The sequence below is a fragment of the Mytilus trossulus genome, chromosome 7 (assembly GCF_036588685.1).
Source record: "Mytilus trossulus isolate FHL-02 chromosome 7, PNRI_Mtr1.1.1.hap1, whole genome shotgun sequence".
Lineage (NCBI taxonomy): Eukaryota > Metazoa > Mollusca > Bivalvia > Mytilida > Mytilidae > Mytilus > Mytilus trossulus.
Window position 1 is genome coordinate 33,677,537 of NC_086379.1, and position 13,584 is coordinate 33,691,120.

Sequence of the window (13,584 nt, forward strand, 5' to 3'; positions counted from 1 at the left end):
GGGGGGGGGGGGGGGGGGCGTACGCCCCTCCAATTCCGCCATTTTATATATAATAAACGAAGAATTAACACAATAACTTTTATTAGTGTATCTAGTATGTAATACATATATGTATACAAAACATCGTTTCGCACATGTGATTTCAACTTAAACGGGTTTTTAAATTTACAAACTATGTATAATATGTACATCTTCCTACTATATTTGGTCCCGTGAATTTATACCCCCGTAGTTTGAAAGGAAATACCTGCCATGGTTATTCATTTCTTAATTTGTTGAATGCAATGTCTTAACAACATGTAGTAATATGTATATTTCTACATCCGCTACTTGAAATTGAATTTCTGTGTTTCTTGATTTGTGAAATGTACTTTGAATTCATAAAGCATTATTTTATTAACGTATTTTCTTCCTTAGTTTCATAAAACTCTACATTTCTGAATTTGTGATTATGTATATTTGTTTATTTACGTTTCAGAGATCGTGTCAATGTAAAAGACCATTTTCAAATTACCGACTTCCGACTCCGTAATTAATAATTTTTTTTCGACAGGTTACCTTCTCCCGGACATTCTGGTATTCTGATGTTAGGCAAGACAAACATAAATAAGTAAATTCAAGATTGTAATCGGTACAAATGTGGGGGAAAGTTCACTGTTTAATGCTGACTATACATGATCCAATTGAATCGTTTATACCCTAACCGAGCAATAAGCCTTATGGCAAACATTTGCCACAAGTTTGCAGCAAACATTGCCGAATATTATGAAAGTTATAAAAGTAGTGCTTTTATAGATGTATCAGAGAATATGTTCATAGATGCATCCATGTTAACTGAATTTTGTCAGGAAATTCTGAGGAAAATAAACAGATAGTATAAATAGACATTTCCGTTAACGATGAAAAATAAGATGATTCCGATTATCTAGAAAGGATTTGTTTCTGTCTGGTAACATTCGTGGGAAAATCGTGTTATTTCCCTGTTATGACTGTTAATGTTACTGATTGTCATCTTTTTTTAACGTAGCTTGAAGGGAAAGCTTAATAAAAAAAAACAAAAAAAAAACACAAGTATTTCAATAAAAATATAATAATGCGTGAAAAAGATCGCAACATCACGAAAGTGACATACGGGTACAATTTCAATGTCATATTTTCAAATTTAAAATTGTAAATACACATTTGTAACTACTTTTTTAAGCTTTGACATTAAATAAACCAAGTAAAATGGACAAACAATCAACATATAGCCCACACATGGCGAATTAATGAAATACCATTAAAACTGAGTGACAAGTACTTTACATTTCGATAGAGTGCATCCATGTTCACAAATCCGAAAAGTATTGAAACAATTTTTGTGTAGTAACAGTGACATTGAACGTTTGATCTATCGATCGTAAATATAAGAATTTGTTCTACATACCGCACACGATTTCTTGCATTGTAAAAACAACGGGTGCCAAATGTGAAACAAGATCGCCTTACCCTTCTCGCGCACTTGAGACTGACTCAGGTTCTTTTTTAATATGCTAAAAATTTTGTTTCCTATGTGTTGTTTTAAGGACTGTTGTTCGTCTTTTTGTCCCTTTTTAGCGATCGTTTATTCTGTTGGCGTCGGCTTCGTTGTCGTCGTCGGCGGCGTCCACAAATATTCAGTCTGTGGTTAAAGTTTTTGAAATTTAAATAACTTTCTTAAACTATCCTGGCTTTCTACCAAACTTGGACAGGCGCTTCTTTATATTCATAAGAAAGTATCCAGTAGTAAATTTTGTAAAAGATTAAAATTTCATTTTTCCGTATATTACTTATAAGTGGAGTTATATAGAGAAAATATTACATTCACTCAGTGGTTAAAGTTTTTAAAATGTTAATAAAAAATAAAATAAATAGAGTGTGCGATAAACATGAAAATTAGGCAAGACACTGGGTTCTGCGGAACCCTTACGGTATTTTTTGTTTGTTTTTTTGTAATGGCAATTTTAGCATTCTTTCCTCCTTCAAATGTATTTAATCTTTATAAAGTTCATTCCAAATAAGCAAGGGAGAATAATTTAAAATACCAAATTAATTCAACGGATAGATGAGCAGACAGATAAGCCAAAGATTTGTTTTCTAAAAGAGCAACTTGAGCGAATATTCTAAAATTGAGCGGAAGTAACACACGAAAAAAATTAAATAAATGATTGTTGGAAGAAAAAAATAGAAGCTTACACTAATATTAAAAATAATAACAACCATGCACATTTAGTGAATTGATTGACATCGCAGAAATCGTTTTATAATCTATCATCGATACTGAAAGAAAAGTAATTTACATGTGATTACCCCAAAAACAAGAGGTCTACAAGGAAAGCAGTATGTTCATGCCAGTTTACCCACTCCGCACAAATTCAGTGTTTTGAGAAGGCGAAAACCTCATATAGGATGCAGTTAAATGTAACCAAGGAGATACGTAATTTCTCGAAATGGTGAATAATCAGATTCATTGAATTTGGTAGAGGAGTAAATGAGAACGGCATTATCAAGTAATTACTGTAATGGTCAGATATGAAAAAGTCAGTGTAAAGCCATATTATATATACACCAACAACCATTGGGATGAAAAAATGAAATAAAAGTCAAAATGTACAAGATGTGATTAGGTTTCTGTGTCACAATTTATCTATTCATTCTTAAGTAAAATTACAAAATTACCACACTCCGAGGAAAAATCTAGATGGAAAGTCCGTAAGCAAATAGCAAATTGAAAAGCCAAAACACATCACACGAATGAATAACAACTGTTAAAGTTATTTAGAAAACGGTAGATTAAACCTGGTTTTATACATTATATTATTATTTGAAACCTCTCACTTGTAAGTAAGTCGCATACAATTTCATTATATTAACAATGCTGCGTGAAAAAAATAAACGGACATATTAGGTAGAAATATCAAAAATGGGGATAAAACAGTCAAAATTGTGTTATAATCTTAATCACTATAAAAACAAGCAACATTAATGTGTTAAGAAAGGTAAAAAAGGCATATAAACAAAGCACAATAGCAAAATATAAAGGCAAAAAAACATTTACCATACTTAAGCCTAATGACGGTATGTGTTAGTATCGAGTCACCTCAAATGGATATGTATAAACATAGACAGAACAGTAAAAGCAACCGACACAAACATTGGAAAGACGAACTGACAAAAAACATAACTATATATAATTAACAAATGTACATGCACCAACCGCTTCTTAAAGCTAATATGTACAATCAATTTAACTCATTGTTTAAATTTTCTTCTGAGTTATATTTTTGGTCACTGCTATATCCGACGGACAAATTCATGCGTGTAACCCTTCTACTACCACTACTTTCATTTGTTGAGTCTTTTGCAATGTATATAAATCGCTATGAATGGTGCAAGAGATTCTTTAAACATCGCAGTTTTAAGTATTTCAATTTATGTTCTTGTCGTTTGATCATAATAATCTTCCGTTTTCTGACCGAAGAAATGATCATAGGTTTCCTCTTTTCTATCTTCTTTAATGTGTTGTTCAGCAGAATCATACACGGTATCAACAGTACGGCTATACATGTCTGTATCATTAACAACATGCCTTCTATCATCTGTCTTGTCATATACCCCTTCCTCAGATAGGGCATACGGGGATTCTGTGTCTTTGGACGGATGACTACAATCCTGTCCGTCCTCGTTCTTTGTCGTGTCTGTGTCGTGCTTTTGAACCTGGCTGTACAATACCTTGTTGTTTGTTGGATACTGAGGGAGTGCTATATCTTGCTGACCTAAGTAGTTCTCACCTGTTGCATTACTCATGAAGTTTGAGAATTTTTTATCCGAATTTTCAAGTATACATCTGTAAATAGAGGAAATGTTTTCAATAACACTAGATGAATATTTGCTTATTTAGTTTAGTTTAACGCGATGCGATGAATATTCACGTGGGACCTTATACAAAATACTTCTTACGCCAGGCGTATGTTTCGTCTACACAAGTATCATCGATGACGTTCGATCGAAATGAAAAATTAAAAGGCCAAATAAATTATTTAGATGAAGTTAACTAATTACCAAGAACAATGCAGAAGGGTTTTCACAAATACAACAGCTATGGTAATCTAGTTCTGGTGTATATAATCCATAGTTTGTCAAAAAATATCAAAGGTACCAGGAATGTAATTTAATACGCTAAACGCGCGTTTCATCTACATAAGACTCATCAGTGACGCTCAGATCCGTTTCAAAGTTTTGTAAACAGTTAATTTATAAATGTGACAATTTTGTCAAAAGGACATTTCATGTTTTAGTTTAAACATATTTTAATTTATTGTCAAAATACACAATAGGATTGGATACAAGTTATAACAACTTAAAATAATCCTCATCAAGTAAGTACAATATACAAAATTTGAAGATGACAGCAATTATATGATTCAGTACAAGATAAAAATTATATACAAGAACTATGTTATGTTTAAACAGTAACAGTTGAACACGAGTATACTCTAAGATACAGCAATATTAATCATAAAAATTGTTTGTATGGCGTATAAAACTAATAATGCTATGTTTATTTTTGAAAAGGGCTGTGTTTTGTTCAACACTTATTTCGTCTGTTCCAAATATTATATGTTCTATGAAAAATATCAACTAAGTGTTTAAATATTTTCAAAGAACTGATTTCTAAAATTTATGTAGAGTGGACATTCTAAGAAAAAATGAATCGAATCTTCAAATGGACACCCACATTCATAACCTGGGTCATTTACTAAATTAACTCTGTATAAATCAGCTTTTTATGAACTATATCTGTGTTGTTATTTTGTATGCAATATAATTTCCATCCTGTTGCCTATGAAATAATATTTTAGCTACCAAAAATGAAATATCATTTCGCCGGATTGTGTTTAATTTTGAAATGTCAACAATGGACATTTAATTAAATATAAACAGAGCTGTCTCATTGGCATTCATACCACATCTTCTATGTATATGTACAATAGACATACGAAGATGCAGTATGAGTGCCAATAAGACGTCTCTCCATCCAAGTCACAATTTGTAAAAGTAAACCATGATAGGTCAAAGTACGGTCTTCAACACGTAGCCTTTGCTCACATCGAACAGCAATCTATATAGGCCCGTAAATGACTTATGACCCATTCAAACGGGAAAACCAACGGATTAATCTATATCAAAAACGAGAAACAAGTTACACTAATAAACCACACCAACAAACAACAACTACTGAACTTCAGACTCCTGACATACCACAGGTGCAAACAAATGCAGCGGGTTTAAACGTTTAAATAGTAACTTACCTTCACCCTTATAGATATGGTACTTTCCAAAAGTGAGCATGGTTACAACAAAACCTATTTGGTAGATATTAAAGGTAAAATGACGTATTTGTCCACGTACCGACACTATCACTATACAATTGGGGGGGGGGGGGGGGGGGGGGGGAAGGATGCAATACTTTTTATAGAATATTTCAAAACTTATTGTTTTATGGTATATACATTGTTCAAAATTTCAAAATATCATATTGGTATCAAGCTACCCTTTTATAAATAGTGCTAAATAAACGTCAAGTATATTTTATGATTTCTACCAATACTAATTTCTAACATATTTATATCATACTTTCGTCTGATGAGCACGACGGCAACAATAATGCAGATCATGCAAATTATACCAACCGGTACTCCTACAGCAACTCCTAGTAAATAAAAAAAATATATAATGCTCTTTTATATTCTTGCATGTATATTTTTTATCTCAAGACTTCTTGTTATTATTGAGTTAAAATCAATTAAAACGTGAATATACATGTCAAGTGGGTTAATTTGATTTGAACACAGACTCTTTTATTCATCTTTGAGTGATATTGTATTCATCTTTGAGTGATATTGTATTCATGAACGTAAATCATAAACGAATTGATAGATATAACTTTCGTAGGGTTTTGGTAAGTTATTATCGATTTTGATCGTCAAGCATTACGATATTTGCACCGTGTTGATTAATTAAAGTCATAAGAAACGAGTGACCGGTGAAAAATTATGTTCTTCCAATTCTTGAACCAATGCATACACATATCATAAACTTAGACTTCTGTGCACGAATTTATCATTTTTTTCGTGTAAATTTCGTATAATCGTCAATTTTTTTTTCAATCGGTCAGTGTTGTTGTGAAAATATGGCAGGTAATTAAAGTTCGTGTTTTGAAGCCGAAGTTTAACGATGGTCACCTGTTTGTCAACAATCGACAAAAAATAAACAAAAAAACATGGAAAGAGAGCACGTGTTTAACATGTGAATTCAGATAATAGTTTATTTTAAGGACATCCATGCGTATTGTGATCACCGGATTTTTACGAGATGGGTCACACTGAGGTTACTTTGCATACGGAAAATATGTCGGGGGAATTGGTTGCTGGAAGCAAGCATTTAAAATAAAGTAAACTTCTTCTAAATATGAATAAATTAAAGAATTTTCTTCAGAAAAAAGTATATGTACATAAGTTTTATAATGAAAACTATCCATTGAGTTATAAAAAACATATGCATTTTTTTTTTGATTTGAGGTTTCTTATGACTTTAAGGAGTGTTTGATGTTACTCGTGAATTAAGTTAGGATTTAAACTCATTTCGATCTGTTCTTAAACACTTACAAAACTAAATTGTAGAATTGAATGCAAAATCAAACATTGATTAAGAATCACAATATTTAACCAATCTATTAACACTAAATCGGATTTGAGGTTTATCTCAAAATAAAACCTTATTCGATAGAAGTCACAATTCATGAAATAAATGTTGTATAACGCATACCTATGGTTGGAAATCCTGATTTTACTGAGGTCAATTTGTTTGAAGAAGTATTCCTAACACCTTCCGCTGGTATGTTGGTCCCTATGGAAACAGTATACAAATAGTTTTAATATTCTACATAAAACGGTTTAATATGCGATTATAGTTGGAATATATAATTACAACTATACGATCGATCGATTGAAGATAATTTGGAAATTGTATAGACAATTAATACAAAAAACAAAAAAACCATAAGACAGACTACGCAACACGAAATCCACAAATTATAAGGCACACTCTTTTTTTTAAAATTTATTCCAGACGGATATGAGCAGATCTTGCTGTATTAGTCATCTCATTTATGTTTGCCATTATGAAACATGTAATATGCGATTAATCACGGATGCTATACTATTTGTATATGTAAACTATAAGCTGTATTGCCTTTTAATGAAAGACTATAATGATAATTATTCTGATAACTAATATGACTTTAAGCTTTTTACTCTGGATGATACAGTAAATCAAGTTTTCGACTTGTATACTATATATATTTTCTGACTTTTAAGTATATAATGATTTAGAAAGATAACCAACTCAAACTTCATATTAGCACTGGTTGCAATTAATTTAATTCCTCATAATCATTCAGGTATTACACATTATTGTACCTTGCCTGCATACGGCACCGGCTACGATAGTCTTATTACAACCGTTTTCATCTTCTGTAAAATTGCATGCTAACAAATTAGATTCATTTCCATCGCATTGCATTGAATAAGGTTGAGTTGGTATTTCCGACAACTTGTCAACAAACTTAGCATTTCCTATCCATGTTTTGTTACGAGATCTACAGAACACTCCAGCATCATTGTCATCCCATCCCAAGCTACACAGGTACAGCTTTTTGTTGAGCGAAGGTTGGAAAATTTCTATCCGGTGATTGTCATCGAGACCCAGTACAACCTGCTGGTCACCTGTCACAAAACACAATAATAATGTTCAGGTAAAATATGACAAATTGTCATTCCCTATGAAAAAGAAACTAAACGGTATCAAAGGCTTCCGTTTTTTTTTAAGAAAATAATATTTTCAACAATACATCATATTATCTTCGAAATAATTTCAGAAATCGTGCATCATTTGTTTTGCTAGATTTGTGAAATTATTTCGCATATTCGGTTATCAATAATGCACGAAACATTGCCGCAAGTTTATATTTTCTGTTTGGTATCAAAATTAATATTAGATTCATTTTGCTACATCATGTGATCAATGAATTTGGCAATCGTCAATGGCAGTCAGGAGATGTTCCACCTGTTAGTCAAATGTGTTTTGTCAAAATATACTTTTTTGTTCTTTTGGGAAAAAAAATGTTGGTGCTGTATTGAAACCACTCTACAACAAAATTTATTTTACATGCACACGATTTTTAGCGAACGCAATCATAGATTTGAACGCTGTTTTCAATTGAGACTTGCATATACTGCTATTCGGAAATTATACTTACCTTCTTCTACTTCAGATGGAATATTTTAAATATTTTCATAAATCATACAAAGATGACTAGCAACTTACCTTCAGTGATAGTATTTAAAGTCGAAATAGTGGTCATATCAAGTGCAGGTTCTGAATAAGAACATAACAAAGAGTAAACTATAAATTGATAAAAGAACGTAAAAAATGTAAGAGCGTTAGAGAAACAAAACAAAAAAACACACAAAAAACAGATGAGGTGGAAGACAGATCAAAAATGTTTTGTTCTAAGAAAAATGGCTGAAATTTTTTTTAACATGGGAATTGAAACCAAAAACGAAGAACTGGATCGTCCATTACTGTATTAGGAACATAATAATATGATGAGTGTCTTAACAAACAAAGGGTCATTAAAGTGTACCACGAAAGCTTTTTTTTAAATTAAAAAATCAAATCCGGACCCTAAAATTATTATGAAACTGCCTTTTCTAGAAAAGACATATATCAGATGTAGAAGCGTTGAAAGTTCCAAAGATCTTTTAGAGTACATACAATTCAAGACTCTTTTATCTTTCAAAAGTATTCAAAATTTGATTTTTTTATACTTTACGCCAGTATTCTCCATTTAGAACTGAAGGACAAATTGAAACAGTTAGTATTGTTTTGTTTTATAAAAAAGAACATTCAACCGTAGATACAAGTATCTTGTCTCATATAGGGATGCATACATCCTACAAAGAAAAAAAATCACTCTTTTTAAACTTAAACTGACATTATCAAGATACTTGATTTCTTGATTAACAACATATTTGTTACGTTTGGAGAACGAACTTAAAAAAAACAACAGAAAACAATGAGCATTCCAATATGAACCAACTGTGCCCTCTTCATGTCTACTTGTTGTATTTTAGACTTCACACGGAAACTAGTAAGAAAGAAAAGGACGAAGCAATATCTTTTAACTTTACATTCCGATATAAAGATGATGTTCTCTCACTATAAAGGAAAATCATAAAAAATTCTAAACACCGAGGAGAATTTAAAATGGAAAGTCCCTAATCAAATGGCAGAATGAAATGATTGAACAAATCAAACGAGCGAACCACAAATCCATATTCCGAACTTGGTGCAGATATTTTCAAACGTAGAAAATGATAGATTGAACCTGTTTTTGAAGCGCCTAACTCCTCACTATGTATAATTGATTCACAATTGGATGACTATGCTCAACTCATCTATCCGATCCAAATAGAGATAAAGGATACAACAGATAGAGTTCAATCTGCCTCATACCTTAACTAGCATCTCGAAAATGGCAATAACTGTCGTTTGAAAAACGATATTCCCGATCTTGTTCCCTTCATATAGGATGTGTGCTCACAGATAAGCTATTAAACCAAGAGTTCCAAATGGTGTAGTTGAAAACATCCGCAAGATCATGTTATGGACACCATCATGAGTTGATTAACCATTACGGTATATTCGTTTCACAGTAATATCGGATATGGTCCTTATGTTGGAACTACAATCCCTTTCCCTTTCCTGGAATGTGACATACCAATTCAGATTAGTCAAGACGGGTGCCACACAATGAGCAGGGTATGTTTACCCTTCCGAAACATCTGAGATCATCCCCTGCTTGTGTGGGGGTTCGTGTTACTTAGCCTTAATTTTCTATGTATTGTCTTGTGTTCTATTGTTTTGCTGTTCTTTTTTTATGAGTTTGAAAACTTTCTGGTATCTTTCGTCCCTCTTTTACCTATATATATATATATATATAGTTTATATACTATATATTTCTGTGACTGTATATTACATTTATTTGTAGGATCCTTTACTACAGATAATTTAGCTGATCTGTAACAATAACATCTTCATGCCTTATATACATGTATCATGTACTGTAGTACGCCGCTAGATTAAAACTGACGTGGAAAGGTAACACATGCCCACCGAAAGCTCCTTTTTGGAGAGCCCAGGTGGTCGTGTGTTCTAGCGGGACGGCTGCAGTGCAGGCAATTTGGTGTCACGATATCACAGTAGCATGGGTTCGAATCCCGGCGAGGGAAGAACCAAAATTTCGCAAATTTACAGATCTAACATTGTTGGGTTGATGTTTAGACGAGTTGTACATACATTATGTACTCAGCCATGTATCACCATCATTGATTGCGATCCGATGGATACATCTGTTGTAGAGTTGTCACTGACTCAGACGTACTTATAAATATAATTATTTTCTGTGACTGTATATTACATTTATTTGTAGGATCCTTTACTACAGATAATTTAGCTGATCTGTAACAATAACATTTTCATGCCTTATATATCATGTACTGTAGTACGCCGCTAGATTAAAACTGACGTGGAAAGGTAACACATGCCCACCGGAAGCTCTTTTTTTGAGAGCCCAGGTGGTCGTGTGGTCTAGCGGGACGGCTGCAGTGCAGGCGATTTGGTGTCACGATATCACAGTAGCATGGGTTCAAATCCCGGCGAGGGAAGAACCAAAAATTTGCGAAAGCAAATTTACAGATCTAACATTGTTGGGTTGATGTTTAGACGAGTTGCAAATATATATATATATATATATATATTTAAACTTTTTGTTTTTAAATAACTGTGAAATTGTTGTTAAATTTTCAAAATTGTTCAAACTGAAATTTTGGAATTTCTGAATTTCAAATGAGGAGTATCCGCATTTTGTTACTTTCGAAATAAACTTTAAACAAGATTGAATACGAAACTAAAATATAATATGACCTGATGATGTCCCTGGAATGCTTTCTGTAACCTCAGGATCGGATGGAGCTACAAATTAAAGAAATAGATACTTTAATAAATTTTGTTTCAACAGGGAATGGTAAATTACAATTAATACTAATAGGCATAAATTCGTTAATCTAGACAATGCAATTCAGTAAACTATACATAATAGAAAATTGATATCTAACTTGAACATTATCAGCAAATTTATCGACAAGAATTTAATGATGTGTATTAAATATTTTAATAAGACAGGAATGCAGGAGCACAAAAACTAGAAATAAGTAACGTTTCTTATGATGCAATGCTTGTATTATTTTGGTAAGCTTAAGTGCAAATGCATGATTTTATTTTTCATTACACCAATCTTTTACTGCATACTACTGTTAACTGAAATTATTGTTCTATATCACAATATAAGTGTTTTGACCGTTTTAAAACGCGTATTCAATGCATTTACACAAATTGCTTACTTTTACAAACATAGTCAATAATGGCGAATCTCTTATGAAAAAGACACGAGAATGTAGTTGCATATTTCGAGCAGAAGGTTTTGTCATCACACAAGACTTTAAATATATTTTTGACACATATTTTCTTCATTTCATCACATCCTCCTGCATCCCAATAGGAATTAACCTTTTCAATACGTATGTACCCTTTAGAACAGCTGAATTTCGATAACGAATTTGCACAGGTATCTACGTTGTCAAAATGTTCATCTGGCCACCATCTGACTAAAGATGTAACAGAAAAAAAAGTCAATGATCAAATAATAGCATATTTTTGACAGATATTTATATTATGAAAATTATATACATTTAGACATTTAATCCTTTTCATTACATTTATAAGTGGCAGTTTAGGTGAAGACAAAAATATGTTACTATATTAGAATATCTATGAGCAGATTAAAACAAAAACAATATATTTTGAATTTGTGAAAACAAATGCTATAAATCACTTATTTTCTGAAACTGTCTTTAACTTGCAGAATTAGGCAAATAACTGGAAGATCGAATGTGTACTTGCTTTGCAACTATCAAAATGGCGGTATACACTATCTTTTTTTTAAGTGCACTATACAAACATTATATATCTGATAGGCATGATTAAACTAATTAGAAAACAATGCTTTGTTTTACGGAGAATAATTATATCAGATTATTACATGGCATTTATTTTTATATCGCATGTATTATCAGCCAAAGGTTCAATATCAGCCCAAGAGCCGCATGGCTGGAGGGCTGATATTGACCGAGGGCTGATAATAATGTAATATGAAAAATAACATGTAATGGTATTTTTATCATATGCTTCAACAGTAGAGAAAAAGAAGTTCAAAGAGTAAAAAAGTTCACGGACGTCGGACCCAAAATTTGATACATTGACTATGAAATCTTTCTATCATATGCCTCAACAGAGAGAAAAAAAAACAATCTAATATGGAAGAATCGACAAAATTATAACTCAACTATATACATTATGAACATGGTTTGGAAAAATCAACTTTCTAAATTATGTTTCAAAAAAACTTAAAAAATGCATTTATTTGATATTTTTTTTTAAATTCATTAAACATCTTTTTTTATTTATTTTATTGTTTTACACAATATACCTTCCAGTATTGAAATAATTGTTTTGTAGACTACTTTGTAATGTTTTCACTAAAAACGTAGCATTGGGGTCTATTTTCCGGAATTTGCCTTGTATCACCTAAATAACATGTGATAACGTAACCAAGAGAAAGGCATGTGATAACAATCGAAGCATGTGATAAACTTTTCGTTAAGCACCAATTTCGAAAAAGACGGAATATACTTCAATGTAATGCTATTATCATACGGTAAAAATCATATGTTATCTAGTTTTAGTATATGATAATAATATTTATAAAATGATGGTCTTTATTAAATTTATCTTACACTGAATGAGAAGTAAACGATATTTCAGAACACAATGATAATTTTCATCACAATTGATAATGATTAAATAAAACTTAGAACATTTCATATTGGCATGATTACATTGCAAAATTCAGATTGTTTCCTCAACTTAGACATTTTGTTTTTAATTTCGTAATTTTGTGCCAGACCAAATACGTACAAACATTTAAGAAACTTTCCTGAAGTTGTATTGATGCATAGTAAGTTGTTCAGATATGGTGACCTTTGATTTGGTCTATTCAGACTTATTGCTTAATAAATATTGCATTATTTTCTTTTTTCTTTTTTTGGAAATTACTTATTTTCCATTGAACATTTTGAACAAATATTGAAAAGCAGGAAAAACACTTAAAAGAGATACAAGCAAGTATCTATGTTTCGTCAGACATACATGTAGCGTAGAATATATAAGGTTATTTTTGTTTGATAATTATCATTGATACCGGTTAAGTTGATGGATCGTTGACATTAAATACACATGTTCTTTTACACAGAGTTATAATTAAAAGAACTATGATTTATAGTAATATAAATACATCCATGTAATAAATGTGTAAAATAGGAATAC

General features: G+C 31.6%; 1 protein-coding gene across 1 annotated transcript; it reads right to left on the reverse strand.

The window, feature by feature from the left end:
• Window positions 1-3,086: 3,086 nt before the first annotated feature.
• On the reverse strand, window positions 3,087-8,458 carry LOC134726349 (uncharacterized). Its single transcript, XM_063590748.1, has 5 exons — window positions 8,407-8,458; window positions 7,500-7,805; window positions 6,847-6,927; window positions 5,656-5,731; window positions 3,087-3,865 (listed from the first exon to the last, which is right to left on the reverse strand). Exons 1-5 carry the CDS (start codon window positions 8,441-8,443, stop codon window positions 3,451-3,453), a joined length of 915 nt encoding a protein of 304 aa, XP_063446818.1. The 5' UTR covers window positions 8,444-8,458; the 3' UTR covers window positions 3,087-3,450.
• Window positions 8,459-13,584: the final 5,126 nt, after the last annotated feature.